We start from the raw sequence: 15683 nt of genomic DNA, 5'->3' as shown, positions 1-15683 counted from the left end.
GTGGTGAACAACTCTGTGTTTATTAACAAATAAGTTGAGTCAATGAACGATTTAATGACTCACTCATAACATAAAAGATGCTCATTGTGGCCACCTACTGGCATACATATGCTATCTCCAGAAATGGTCACTGAACGAATTAGTGAATGAACAGTAGCGGTTCTAGCTTGAATGGCGCCCTGGGCGAAACTTGCTTCAGCGCACTGCATTGAGTGCATTGAAATGATGTAACTAGGTGAAAATAAAGTAATTACTGAACATCTTAAATCCATCTCCGGTTTGGGTCGGATATCTTTTGGTGTTTATTTTGTAAATAATGACTGTATGACTGCTCATTATGCATCTTATTACAAGACTACTTGCCAAATAAATAAATGGACATGAAACATTGATATGAGTTGAATTTATTTTATTAGCTTACTTGTAGAGATCGCACAATGATCTGAGATGTGCGGTTGTTACTCATAAATATCAGAACGCTAGATGGCGCCATTGACCAGACAGAATTGAGTATTCTAGAGAGCCGTGTAATAAAATAAATTAATATAGAATCTCCTACAAGCAGTGCAAGAAGCCTTCAGAATTATTCTCTCATTTTTTAATTTTTATGAGATTGGTGGCTAATGCCAAGATACCACAGTATGATTGTAGTAACAATAACTTTAGTAATCACTATGGTATTTTGGTAAAACTGTGGTTACCATGGTGATTTTTATTTTTTGAGAATGTGGCAGATTTTAAGCTTTGAGAGTTCCAGTTATGTTTGATATGCAGTGTAGAGATATTTCAGAAATTACCCCATTTGGAAAACCTTTGGAAAACAAGTCTGTACTCCTTGTGGAAATAATAAATGACGTCTCCACAAAGGCTTCCCCATGTTTGTTATGGTTTTCTAATGAGAGGCCTTGCGTCTCAAGTTTTGGCTATTGTTTATCCCATATACATATGTTGTTTGCATCTCTGAAAGCCTGTGATTTGCCATGTACAATAATCTATAGTGTTTTGTGTACTTTTTTGTCATAGATATCCAGGTGACATCCACACATGCTGGCCAGCCAGTGGGCATCCCTTTGCCTTCACCATCAGCCGGTCACAGGGCTGGCATGCATTCCCCACCCCCCAGAAGGGCATTAATCAGGGATTTCAGTGGGACTTATGAGAGTCTGCCAGCTAGATCAGTACAGGTGGGAACCACATTTGCCCGAATTGTAGGTTTCTAGAACATTGCGATACAAGAATCATGTTACACATTTTGATTAATTATGGTTAAATAAACCCAGATGTCTGGTTTTAATTTCAGGATTTAGTTTTTGCTGCCCAGAAAAGTTTAATGTGAACAGAATGTGTTGCCATGAGCTGTTGTGCATATTTTATTTTGGCACATAAGGCCTTTAGTTAAATGATAGAGTTGGATGTATTATTTTACAAGGAACATTTTTTATTGTCAAATCATTGCATTTAAAGTCAACATGAAATCAATATTGAACCTATTTACTTTCTTAATGCATGTTCCTGGGGTATTTACAATGATTAATTGGTGCTTGTCACTGGTTAATTGTGTCAGGGCTCTTGGGGGGTCCTCAACCATAAACCCTCCACAAACACTGTCTTGAGGGGACCGGACATTGTGAACATTTAGAAAATGCACTGACCCTGATAGTGTATATCAATATAAATAATACAATTAAAACTTGATCTTGCTCATCAAATATTAACTAAAAGAATAGTGCACATGCTAAATTGTACTTATTGTTACCATGTTCTTCTACATTAGTTGGACTCATATCACTTTCAATATGGGACGTTCCATGTTTAAGTCCCACACAGGCATATTTTCCCTTGTTCTTTTACAACAATAAACCAATAAAAATTGCAACTCTATGCCAGCGTGTGTATAACAGTGGAGTCTAATTTTGTCCAATTTATTTAGTGATTTCACTGGCTTGATTAATATGACTGCAAAGCAGTGGTGAGCTTGGTCTGATCGGTGGCTGACCAACGTTGAACATAATCATGATCCACTAACTTCTATTGTTTATGTTACCTAAAATACCTGCTAGTATACTGTATTATAAATATGACTGTGCTAAACACAGGGATAATCTAGTAACTCAAGAGTATGAACAATCATAAATAAATAAAAAAATTGCAATTTAAGTCTTATCATGTGAAGACAATAAGAATAATGAACCAAAAATGAATATTCTGACATCATTTACTCATCATGTCATTCAAACCCATACAACTTACTTTCTTCCATGGAACACAAAATGAGGTGTTAGGCAGAATATTAGGGACATACAGCGTCAGTCCACATTTACTTTTATTCTGGGTTTTTGTTACACAATAAAAGTGAATGGTGACTGAGGCTCTCAGTCCATAACATTCTGCCTAGCATCTCCTTTTGTGTTCCACGGAATAAAAAAACATACAGGTTTGAAACTACATAAGGGTGAGGAAATGAGGTTGACTAAATGATGATAGAATGTTTATTTTAAAGTTGAATAATTATCAGAATTGTATTATTATAGAGTATGATAATAGTGGCAAATATAATTTTTAATGGCCCAGAATAAAAGTGTTCTTCTCCCACTTCTTCTCACTTTCTCTCTCCCAGGTATCAGAATCCAGAGTCCTCGAGTGTCCCAGCATCCAGATCACCACTATTTCCCCTGAGGATGAGTCAGGCCCAGCAGGTGGAAGTTACTGGGACAATGGGGGTGGCTGGGACAGGGAGCGTCTATACCTGCCCCTGTTAGACTCCTACCGTGATGTCATGACAGGGACAGGTTCCCTCAGTCCCAGCCCCAGCCCTGCTTCCAGTTCCTCATCTCGTGGATGGCTGAGTCCAGCTTCCAGCTGTGATTCTCTTCTAGTGGAGGAGGAGGAGCTTAATGAAGCCACTGCTCACTTCTGCTTATCGCCTTCCTCGCGTCCCACATCTCCTGGGGGCAAAAAGCGCAGGAACTCCCCGCTGGCCTCCCCCAGCACCTCTCGCAGAGGCAGCTACTCGGAGGATCACTCCTCCATTCCAGACACAGGAGAAACCTCAGGTCAGTCTCAGGCTCCAGGCAGCTGTGAGCTCAACATCCCACAGAAGACCAGGAAGACCTCTCTGGAACAGGTGATCCTCTTGAGATATGATTGTTAAACTTACTGATTGTCTACCCTCCAAACTGTAGGAAAGCTACTTTGAAACTGTAGCTTCCCAAGGTACAAGCTACTCATAATTTAAAGTAGTGAAGCTACAGTCAAGCTGCTCTTTTGAAAAAGCAGTTATCTATATTAAAAGCTACTAACAAACAAGTAGCTAACTTTGAAGTTTTAAAGCAGCGCAATATCCTTGTATACTTTTAATATACATATACATTTAGTCATTTAGCAGATGCTTTTGTCCAAAGCAACTGAGGAAAATAAGCAATTTGTCAAATCGCACAGTATCACACTGCCATGTTTCAATACTAGCTAAAATAGTAGAGAAGCTAAAGCAGAATAAGAAAACAAAGAGAGATTTTTTTAAAGGTGCACTCACTCATTTTTTCCCCATTAAAAATGTTTTACTCCTAAAGAAATTAATTGTAATTTTGAAACATATGTATATAAAATCATTACCACTCACATGAGATGAGGACTCTAGTCATATCAGTAAACCTTCTAAAAGCTGTTTTATTCTACGTGGTGCAGGGACGCCCTCATGGTGGCTGCCATTTTAGAATCACATGACCAGCTGAATACTAAGTTTCTGCGGAACCTTCTTACCCTATGACCATGTGCTATATGGACGCATTTTGCTGTTGCGCACTGTCACTGCGTTTACATCAGCTTTATTTTATGCTTATGTGGGCCTGGCCACTAGAGGGCACATGCCCATAAAACCCATTGGATGATCCGGTCCTGCCCAGGGGCCTGACTTCACTTTGCCTAAATGAGTTCACTTTTAATTAAACACATTAATTTAATTTAAACAAAGTGACATCACATAATTAATTTAAATATTAATTAAGTGAGGGGCTTTTAACAAGTGTATAATGCAACTAAAACTAGTCAAATTAATTATTATAGACCGCGTGCAACATTAGTTTTGTAAAGCAGTTCACCTGAGGTTAGTGATAAATGATTAAGTTGCTCATGTGCCTAAAAGCAGAAATAAAACAAGAATTAAAAATCGGTTATGCATATTGGTTATTGGACACTTAAGCACAAAAATATTGTATCGCCGGTCATTAAAAACCAATATTGATCGATCGATCTCTACTAAATACATCTAATCAAGGACACAAAAATATTTTATATAAAACATTTATAACACTCAGTTGAAACAGGTTTAAGGTTCAAATAAACAAATCAGTGTTTGATGTGAGGTTGTAATTGTCTATATTCTGTCTCATGTCCATTTTGGTATGTTTCTATGTGTCCATATTCCTTGTGCCATTGCAGGTATCATCCCGAGATATTGATCCAGAGCCAAACTCTCCCTGCCCCCTCCCAGAGGCTCCTCAGCTGAGAAGAGATCCCTCTACAATAGGCATGGACTATCTATCTGTGCCTCCTGCTCTGGGTTGGGGCAGAACCAGGGCCAGCGCTCACAGTCCTCTCTTTAGGTTAGTCCACGTCCCACATTTCTAATGCTTTATTTTTTATAGAATGTGTCTGATGGGCTGTGATATTTATTTAGGCCATATACACACTGCAACTAACTAAATATGGTTGCCAGTTCTTTTGAGTGCCTAATTGCTTTCTATACACATAAAGTTTGGTTATGTAGGGGAGTGACTACCACATTCTACAACCAGATTTACTCCTGAAAAAAATCAGGTAGTGACAACCGAATTTTCATTAAATCAGTGTAGTATAAAAAGAACTAATCTCAACAACTAGTTGTTAATGCAGTGATATAATTAAAAGTGCAAGACTGAGAGTACACACTGTTAAAATCAGCAGCAACCAAAAATGAAAATTCTCTCATCAATTTCTCACCCTCATGTCGTCCCAGATGTGTATGACTTTCTTTCTTCTGCAGAACACAAACAAAGATTTTAAGAAGAATATTTCAGCTCTGTAGGTCCAAACAATGCAAGTCAACAGGGTCCAAAACTTTGAAGCTTAAAAAAGCATATAAAGGCGGGATTAAAATAATCCATATGACTCCAGTGGTTTAAAACATATCTTCAGAAGCAATATGATAGGTGTGGGTGAGAAACAGATCAATATTTAAGTCCTTTTTACTATAAATTCTCCTCCCTGCCCAGTAGATGGCGATATGCACACACAATGCAAATCAGCCAAAAAAAAAAGAAAGAAGAAGAACTCTTAGTAAAGAAGAATGCTTAGGAGGTCTGTTTGAAAATGGACATTTATAGTTAATAAACTTAAATATTAATCAGTTTCTCACTGAGACTTATCATATCACTTTTAAAGACACGGATTCAACCACTGGAGTTGTTATGCTGCTTTTATATGCTTTTTGAGCTTCAAAGTTTTGGACCCTGTTGACTTAAAATCTTTGTTTGTGTTCTGCAGAATGAAACAAAATCATTCACATCTGGTATTGCATGAGGGTGAGTAAATGATGAGAGAATTTTCATTTTTGGGTGAACTATTCCTTTAACAAGCATAAAACAAGTTTAAATGGTTTATTAACAATTGAATAATATGTCTCAACTCTCCAGTCATGTTAGTTTTTTCAAAAAATAGCGAACACCAAATGGTTTAAACTATCACAAGTTTAGTGTTTTAGGAGTTTGATGAAAAGAATAAAAAATGTTGATCTTTGACCTTTGAACTCAGATCCTATCTCCTTTCTTGGTATTTTCACAGGTCTAATGCACTACCGCCACTTGACTGGCCCCTGCCTTCCCAGTTTGACCAGTATGAACTTCGCATAGAGGTGCAGCCACGGCCGCACCATCGCGCTCATTATGAAACTGAAGGCAGCCGAGGAGCAGTTAAGGCATCACCTGGAGGCCATCCAGTGGTCAAGGTAACACTCAGAAGTTATAGGTGGCCTCATATGGTTTAAAATCCTCTGTGCATTTTTGGGGTGTCAGGTGGGATCAGTGGCCAGAGCCAAAATTGTTTGATCATTTTTTGAGAGTGGGAATAAAATACATTTATTATTTTAAATATTTAAATTGTTTTCCATTGGCTGTGCATGTGAATCAACAAACAGTTTCATGCATGTGATACATTGTTTGTTGCAATTGTGATTTCTGAGTAAATACTGTGCATTTATGCTGCCTCTGCGCATAAAACATCTGTGTAAATGCAAGCACTGGATAAAAGCATCTGCTAAATTACTAAATGTACATGTAAGCACAAAACCACAAAAACTGCCTATGGAGCTCATTGAAAATATTTTCTACAAGTTGTTTTTTTTTCTATTTTCTCTCTTACACTGTCCCTCAGCTCGCGGGTTACACTGAGAGACAACCACTCTCCTTACAGGTGTTTGTAGGAACAGCTGATGACAGATCAATACGGCCTCATCCTTTTTACCAAATACACAGGTAAAACTCTCAGATCAATCAGTCCTGAAGATAGGAGTTTGAGGTAGATCCATGCCTTAAAGATAAATTCACCCAAAAATGAAAATTGTCTCATCATTTACTCATCTTCATACCATCCCAGATGTGTATGACTTTCTTTCTTCTGCAAAACACAAACAAAGATTTTTAAAAGAATAATTCAGCTCTGTTGGTCCTCACAATGAAAGTGAATGGTGACCAGAACTTTGAATGCCCAAAAGGCAGTATAAAAGTAATCCATAAGACTCCAGGGGTTAAGTCCATATCTTCTGAAGCGATATGAGTGGTGTGGTTGAGAAGCAGATCAATATTTAAGTCAATTTTTAAACTGTAAATCTACACTTTCACTTTCACTTCCACATTTTGGTTTTGAAGGGACTTTCACTTTCACATTCAGCCACCTACTGGTTGGGGCTGGTCAAAGGTGGAGACTGATAGTAAAAAAATTACTTAAATATTGATCTGTTTCTCACCCACTCCTATCATATCGCTTCAGAAAAGATGGACTTAACCACTGGAGACTTATGGGTCACTTTTATGCCTCTTTTATGTCATTTATGGACCTTCTGAATTCTGGTCACCATTCACTTGAATTGTGAGGACCAGCAGAGTTTTCATTAGTGTTCTGCTGAAAAAAAGAAAGTCTTACACATCTGGGATGGCATGAGGTTGAGTAAATGATGGGAGAATTAACATTTTTGGGTGAACTATCCCTTTAAAGGAATTGTTCACCCAAAAATTAAAATTCTGTCATCATTTACTCATCCTTACGTTGTCCCAAACATGTATGACTTTCTTCTGTGGAAAACACATTTTTGAACAATATCTGTTCCTCACGTGAAGCTATCGTATGGCTTCAGATGACTTAACGTGAGATGTGCTTCTCTCCTTTCAGAGTGACAGGTAAGATGGTGGGCACAGCTAGTCAGGAAAGCATTCAGGCTGGCACCAAACTTCTGGACATCCCACTCAACCCAGAGAACAACATGACTGCCCTGTGAGACATTTAGCCATCTAATTTTGTGTAATAGACATCTCAGTAACTGATAGTATATGAATTCCTGTCTTTCTCTCCCAGCATTGACTGTGCAGGTATTCTAAAGCTGAGGAACTCTGACATTGAGCTCAGGAAAGGAGAGACGGATGTGGGAAGAAAGAACACTCGAGTGCGTTTGGTGTTTCGCACACACCTCCCACTGTCCCCACCCATTGTCCTGCCAGGGCGGGTCTTAGCCCTGCAGGTGGCTTCCTTACCTATTGAGTGCTGTGAGTGTTGCAAATCTAATTTTATGTTTAATTGCCACTCTCCAGGGTTCCAATGGCCATAGAAAACCTAGAAAAATTAAGGAATGTAATTGTCTAATGGCCTGTTAAGTCATTGATAAGTCATGATAATTCATTGGTCTAAAGGTGTGGAAACCCTGGCTTTTACATTTAATTTAATATATATTATTTGTATTAATTAATTTATTTCTATTCTTATTTCTATTATTTCATTTCTATATTACTTAATTCTATTATTATTTTTCATTTACAGATGTTTTAATTGTAATAAGTGCTCATACATATTGTTGTTTCATCAACTCAGTGGTAGATTTTCCATCATTAGGACACATACTAACAACTTCTCTCAATTATCAGCACTGTTTAGTCACTTTTCCTTCTGCACATTCATTTTCAGCACTATTTTAACAAAATCTTATATATAAACTGCTGGCCAAAAGTTTGGAATAATGTACTCTATTTGAAAAAAGTCATTTTTGATCAAATCTAGACCCATTTCCAGCAGCCTTCAATCCAGCAGCCTTCAATCCAACACCTGATCCTTGAGTAATCATGCTAAATTGCTAATTTGGTACTGGAAAATCACTTGCCATTATATCAAACACTGCTGAAAGCTATTTGGTTCATTAAATGAAGCTTAACATTGTCTTTGTGTTTGTTTTTGAGTTGCCACAGTATGCAATAGACTGGCATGTCTTAAGGTCAATATTAGGTCAAAAATGGCAAAAAAAGAAACAGCTTTCTCTAGAAACTTGTCAGTCAATCATTGTTTTGAGGAATGAAGGCTATACAATGCTTGAAATTGACAAAAAACTGAAGATTTCATACAAAGGTGTACACTACAATCTTCAAAGACAAAGGACAACTGGCTCTAACAAGGACAGAAAGAGATGTGGAAGGCCCAGATGTACAACTAAACAAGAGGATAAGTACATCAGAGTCTCTAGTTTGAGAAATAGACGCCTCACATGTCCTCAGCTGACAGCTTCATTGAATTCTACCTGCTCAACACAGAAAAACAAAAAGAAAAGGTTAGAATGGGCAAAGAAACACAGATATTGGACAACAGATAATTGGAAAAGAGTGTTATGGATCTTAACCCCACTGAGCTTTTGTGGAATCAGCTAGACTGCAAGGTGAGTGAGACGTGCCCGACAAGACAGCCACATCTATGGCAAGTGCTACAGGAAGCGTGGGGTGAAATGTCACCTGAGTATCTGGACAAACTGACAACTAGAATGCCAAGGATCTGCAAAACTGTCATTGCTGCACATGGAGGATTTTTTGATGATAACTCTTTGAAGTAGTTTAAGAAGTTCTGATTTTTTTTTTTCAAATTGTAATAGTAAATTTTCATGTTATTAATGTCATGACTATACATTGTGATCAGTTGAATGCCACTTTGGCAGCAGCACGTCTGGTCTTTAATGAACCAAAAAGAGCGCATGTTACACCACTCCTTGTCTCTCTCCACTGGCTGCTGGTTGATGCATGTATCATATTCAAGGCTCTGATGCTGGCATACAGAACAGTCACTGGGTCTGCTCCAACATACCTAAAATCATTTCTGCAGAGCCACGTTCCCACCAGAAGCCTGTGGTTGGCTAAGGAACGTCGCCTTGTTGTACCAACACAAAGAGGCACCAAAACACTTTCCTGGACTTTCGGCTTCATCGTACCACGTTGGTGGAATGACCTTCCCAGCTCCATCCGTGAAGCTGACTCACTTTATGTCGTCAAAAAACGGCTAAAAACACATCTTTTCCATCAGCATTTAACCAGTCAGTAAAAAAAATAAATAAAAAAAAAAAAAAAAAAAAAGAATTCTTGTTGCACTTTAATATGTCTTGAATACTATTCTGATGCTAGTGAAACTTGTAATACGGCACTTTTCATACCACTGTCTCCTTAAGATGATTCGCTTATAATGTATTCCTCTTTTGTAAGTCGCTTTGGATAAAAGTGTCTGCCAAATGAATTAATGTAAATGTAAATAAAAGTACCAATTTCTTTCCATAAGAGCAAAATCTGTGCATAATTCCAAACTTCTGGCCGCCAGTATATATTGATCCAAGTACACAGGTATACAAAACATGATTAAATTGCAGTGTGTCAGCCCTAACTGACATTTCTCAAGGTTATTTCTTGCATTTATATGGCCTACTTTTGCCTGCAGCACAGCGCTCTGCACAGGAGCTTCCTGTAGTTGAGTCTGTCAGTCTCACTTCCTGTTCAGCTGAAGGAGGGGAGGAGCTTCTGTTGGGAGGGACCAACTTTCTGCCCACTTCCAGAGTCTTCTTTATGGAAAGAGGACCAGGTGAGTTGCAACATATTACTGCGTAATTTTAAGCAGAATTGACAATATCATGATACTGTCAAAAGCATGAAGAAATAAGCATACTGTCTCCTTCATGATTTGCATAACATCCCAGAATATCTCACGAATAGAGTTTTTGTCAACTGGCAAAAATTCAAGTCCACTTTGCAACTTATTCTGACCAAGAACTGCCCTCTTTGACAAAGAAGCCATTTGACCAACATGTAAAGGAACCAACCACAGTTCATTTTGTTTTTATGATGTTTAAGGGTGGGTAAATCCTTTAAAATGTGATGCCATAAGCACAACCTTTGGTAAACTGAGTGATGAGTTTTTCTCCAAAAGTGGTCCTTGTACCTTGTGTACACAACTTGTTAAACTGGTACAAACTTATGCACCCTGACTCCCGAAAATTGTGTATAAATCACCCAATCAGATTGGAGCTTGCGATTTTGTCAAACGCTTGCCATTTTTCTGTGTAATATGCATCAGACATATGTTTGTCTGTGGGTGGTCCATCTGAGGCTGAGACTATCACAGAAAGTGATACTATTGTGTTTGATAAATTGTCTCTGCTGTCTAGATGGCAAAGTCCAGTGGGAGGATGAAGCACAAGTGGACAGGGACAAAAGCAATGAGGTAAATCTTGTATATTCCATGCTTATGGAAAGTGTTGTGGTCTATGTGTAGCTTGATGGCATAATCCTGAATGTATTTCTTATGGTGCAGAGTTTGCTGTGTGTACGTGTGCCAGCCTATAGTGATCTTTCACTGAGTCACCCGATGTCTGTCTGCCTGTATGTGTCCAATGGGAAGAGGAAGAGGAGCAGCACACACTGCTTTAAATATCTGCCCAGTGAGTATTATGCTGGCAGCTGTTTGCTATGCTTTTTTTTTTTTTTTTTTTGCCATGTTCGACTCAAGTCTATTTGTTTAAATCTATATGTGGTTTTAAATTAGAATACAAATCTGATTTTTGCAAATGAGTTATATTCGGAACAGTCAGATCAGATTTGAATTTGTTTTTTCTCTCATTCGGAATGCAATTTCATTGTAACATCATACACAAACATCATACGCACTAGTGTCAACAGCTTTGTGTGAATTCATGCATTTTCAATCACATTTGACATTTGCTCTGTAGTAAAACGAATGAGTGAACTTGTAAAATGACAGTACTGTCAATCCTAAAGATCTGATTCATCCATCATGCTACATTATCACATCTATGTTTCTGCCCCTCTCTCTTTTTTACTCTCACTTTTATTTCAAGGTACTTTTTTGGCATATCCTTCCACCTGCCTCCGTATCATACTTTTTTGCCTAGATTGTTATACATATAATATTGCCAAAACATCAATACACACAACAAAGGCAGTGAAAAGTAAGGCAAAGAAGAAAAATAAATAAACAATGGTAAAAATTTAAATAAAATAAGGTGCCAGTAAGAGTAATAAGCATAACTAGATAGGAAAAGTTTGTCAAGATAAACTTTGATGTTGGCTTGACAAAGCCTTGACTGAAAGATAGATAGACAGCCAGACAGAAAGAAAGAAAGAAAGAAAGAAAGAATGAATGAATGACAGACAGAGAGACAGACAGACAGAAAGACAGACAGGTAGATAGATAGATAGATAAAGAATGACAGAATGACAGAAAGAGAGAATGAATGAATGAATGACATACAGATAGATAGATAGATAGATAGAGAATAACAGAAAGAATGAATGACAGACAGACAGATAGATAGATAGATAGATAGATAGATAGATATACAGAGAGATAGATAATGACAGAAAGAAAGAGAGAATGAATGAATGAATGAATGACATATAGAGAGATAGATAGATAATGACAGAAAGAATGAATGACAGACAGAGACAGACAGACAGACAGATAGATAGATAGATAGATAGATAGATAGATAGATAGATAGATAGGTAGATAGATAGAGAATGACAGAAAGAATGTATGACAGACAGACAGACAGATAGATAGATAGAAATATAAAAAATGACAGAAAGAAAGAAAGAATGAATGAGTGACAGAATGAATGAATGACAGACAGACAAAAAAAGAAAAAGACAGGATAGATAGAAAGAAAGAAAGAATGAATGAATGGCAGAGAGACAGACAGAATGTCTGAATGAATGAATGACAAACAGACAGACAGACAGACTTCTTAACCAAGTCTACAGAATAAAAGTACGTGGCTTTGTCAAGCCAGCAATATACTAAATACTATATACAGGTGCATCTCAATAAATTAGAATGTCGTGGAAAAGTTCATTTATTTCAGTAATTCTTTTAATTGTGATGATTTTGGCTCACATTTAACAAAAACCCACCAATTCACTATCTCAAAAAATTAGAATATGGTGACATGCCAATCAGCTAATCAACTCAAAACAACTGCAAAGGTTTCCTGAGCCTTCAAAATGGTCTCTCAGTTTGGTTCACTAGGCTACACAATCATGGGGAAGACTGCTGATCTGACAGTTGTCCAGAAGACAATCATTGACACCCTTCACAAGGAGGGTAAGCCACAAACATTCATTGCCAAAGAAGCTGGCTGTTCACAGAGTGCTGTATCCAAGCATGTTAACAGAAAGTTGAGTGGAAGGAAAAAGTGTGGAAGAAAAAGATGCACAATCAACCGAGAGAACCGCAGCCTTATGATTGTCAAGCAAAATCGATTCAAGAATTTGGGTGAACTTCACAAGGAATGGACTGAGGCTGGGGTCAAGGCATCAAGAGCCACCACACACAGACATGTCAAGGAATTTGGCTACAGTTGTCGTATTCCTCTTGTTAAGCCACTCCTGAACCACAGACAACGTCAGATGCGTCTTACCTGGGCTAAGGAGAAGAAGAACTGGACTGTTGCCCAGTGGTCCAAAGTCCTCTTTTCAGATGAGAGCAAGTTTTGTATTTCATTTGGAAACCAAGGTCCTAGAGTCTGGAGGAAGGGTGGAGAAGCTCATAGCCCAAGTTGCTTGAAGTGCAGTGTTAAGTTTCCACAGTCTGTGATGATTTGGGGTGCAATGTCATCTGCTGGTGTTGGTCCATTGTGTTTTTTGAAAACCAAAGTCACTGCACCCGTTTACCAAGAAATTTTGGAGCACTTCATGCTTCCTTCTGCTGACCAGCTTTTTAAAGATGCTGATTTCATTTTCCAGCAGGATTTGGCACCTTCCCACACTGCCAAAAGCACCAAAAGTTGGTTAAATGACCATGGTGTTGGTGTGCTTGACTGGCCAGCAAACTCACCAGACCTGAACCCCATAGAGAATCTATGGGGTATTGTCAAGAGGAAAATGAGAAACAAGAGACCAAAAAATGCAGATGAGCTGAAGGCCACTGTCAAAGAAACCTGGGCTTCCATACCACCTCAGCAGTGCCACAAACTGATCACCTCCATGCCACGCCGAATTGAGGCAGTAATTAAAGCAAAAGGAGCCCCTACCAAGTATTGAGTACATATACAGTAAATTAACTTACTTTCCAGAAGGCCAACAATTCACTAAAAATGTTTTTTTTATTGGTCTTATGATGTATTCTAATTTTTTGAGATAGTGAATTGGTGGGTTTTTGTTAAATGTGAGCCAAAATCATCACAATTAAAAGAACCAAAGACTTAAACTACTTCAGTCTGTGTGCACTGAATTTATTTAATACACGAGTTTCACAATTTGAGTTGAATTACTGAAATAAATGAACTTTTCCACGACATTCTAATTTATTGAGATGCACCTGTATACTACAACTAAATAGTAAAATAGAATTTTCACTTTCTTATTCTTATTCTCTCTGTTTCTTCTCTTCCGTCATGTTCAAAGAAGAAGATCCGCTCCTGTCCCGTCCTTCCATCTTGCCCCTTGATGGTGTGATGCTTTGCCCCATGGGGACTAGCAGCACAGAAAACAGGGGTTTACACTTAAGGCCAGACCTATCTACATATGACAGAGGCATGTCCTTCCACCTGCATCCATATCCTAATGAGTACTCCTACTCCTCACAAGGCTACCAGGATGAGTACCGCCTCAAACCAGAGGTCCCTGAGGACATAGGAGGGCGAGGTGCCCTGACCGAAAGGCATCCCAGCTTTGAGAGCCTGGAGCTGGGCTTCACAGAGCTGCTTCCTCCCATGTACCCAAGAGCCTCACAACCTCTTTCCCCTTCTCCGTCTCCCTGGCTGGACTCCCCCTATCTGTCCTCCTCACCCTCTCCCTCACATTCTTGCTCTCTGAGCCCATTCCCAGCTAGCAGTCCCATCTCCACCTCTCCCCTTCCTCCCCTCTCTCATTCCCCATATCCCCACTGTCCTTGCCCCCAAGAGATGTGCTCCTCGCCTCCATCAAACACTAGCCACTATCATGACCTGTGCCCACCACAATACGGCCAATACGAGAGCTGGGAGCACCAGATGCACCCCTCTGAAAGAGACTCGGCCCCTAGACTGAAGCTGGAGGCACCCCCAGACTTCACAGGGTCCTCATTGATGCAGCATATCACACTGGAGGAAGGTGAGTATGATACGTACAGTGGGCCAAAAAAGTATTTGTACACTTTATAAAATATGTGAATTTCATTGCATAGAAAACAAAATTTCAACCCAAATGACATTTACAAACAAATTTGACTGACCATTTTTTTTTTTAAAAAAAGGTATTTTTAAAACTTAATTTTGCCATTTTTGCAATTACTTTTAATGGCATAGTGCACCCAAAAATAAAAATTCTGTCATCATTTACTCACCTTCATGTGAATCACACATGTGAATTTCTTTCTTCTGTGAAACACAAAAGGTGATGTTAGGCAGAATGACTGCCTCAGTCATCATTCACTTTCATTGTATGAAAAAAAAATATGCAGTGAAAGTGAATGGTGACTGAAGCTAACATTCAAAGTGTCCAAATAATTTTTGTCTTTATTTTGAATAGTACATCTATTATTCTATCGTTTAAAACCTGACAAATGTATTTTTTGTGAAATGTTTTGCTTGAAAAGTGTGCTTATTTTATCTTTCTTAAAAATATATGCCACTTAGTTGCATATTTCATTTTTTAATGCAATGACATTCATACATGTCATTAAGTGTGGCTTAAGTGTGAAAAATACTTTTGGGGGCCACTGAATGCTTGACTAGAGTTTCAGTGAGCTGTGTCAATCCATTGGTTTATATCTACAATCAAATTTCTTTCATACAGTGAATGAATTCATTGGAGAGGATATCAGATCTTTTCAGATGGGTTCACACATGTAGACCTGGATGACAACATTCTCCCCATAACAGCCCAACGATAATCAGTGTATAGTTAATATCATATCAACATTCCATGTATGATTTTATATTGAACATATGATATTGCTTATTATAAGGACTGTGCTACTTCAGTGGTGGATCTGTGGTAAAAACAGAAGGCAGGCGTACAGTTGTAAGTATGTTCATATGTAACTGTTACTGCATCCTGACTGCATATTTGAATGGAACTAATGTTTTTAATCTGTATGCAAAATAAATTATCATTATATAATTTGTATGTTTTCATCCATTA

The 15683-nt window shown here is 38.3% G+C and overlaps 1 protein-coding gene across 3 annotated transcripts in view; it reads left to right on the top strand.

Moving 5' to 3' along the window:
* nfatc4 (nuclear factor of activated T cells 4) overlaps positions 1 to 15683 on the top strand; it is a 19107-nt gene extending 3424 nt beyond the window's left edge. Inside the window, exons 2-13 of one of the 3 annotated variants that reach the window (XM_051698489.1) lie at positions 1024 to 1184; positions 2618 to 3124; positions 4438 to 4601; positions 5818 to 5980; positions 6406 to 6506; positions 7420 to 7521; positions 7603 to 7790; positions 9985 to 10125; positions 10709 to 10764; positions 10855 to 10981; positions 13968 to 14651; positions 15336 to 15683. In XM_051698489.1, coding sequence (XP_051554449.1) covers positions 1024 to 1184; positions 2618 to 3124; positions 4438 to 4601; positions 5818 to 5980; positions 6406 to 6506; positions 7420 to 7521; positions 7603 to 7790; positions 9985 to 10125; positions 10709 to 10764; positions 10855 to 10981; positions 13968 to 14651; positions 15336 to 15391 — 2450 coding nt within the window. In that variant the 3' untranslated portion in view covers positions 15392 to 15683. Of the gene's footprint in view, positions 1 to 1023; positions 1185 to 2617; positions 3125 to 4437; positions 4602 to 5817; positions 5981 to 6405; positions 6507 to 7419; positions 7522 to 7602; positions 7791 to 9984; positions 10126 to 10708; positions 10765 to 10854; positions 10982 to 13964; positions 14652 to 15335 lie in introns of all 3 variants that reach the window. The other 2 variants (XM_051698490.1, XM_051698488.1) reach the window with 2 other exon arrangements.

The sequence above is a fragment of the Myxocyprinus asiaticus genome, chromosome 5 (assembly GCF_019703515.2).
Source record: "Myxocyprinus asiaticus isolate MX2 ecotype Aquarium Trade chromosome 5, UBuf_Myxa_2, whole genome shotgun sequence".
Classification (NCBI taxonomy): domain Eukaryota; kingdom Metazoa; phylum Chordata; class Actinopteri; order Cypriniformes; family Catostomidae; genus Myxocyprinus; species Myxocyprinus asiaticus.
This window is presented reverse-complemented; position numbering and strand designations above follow the sequence as displayed.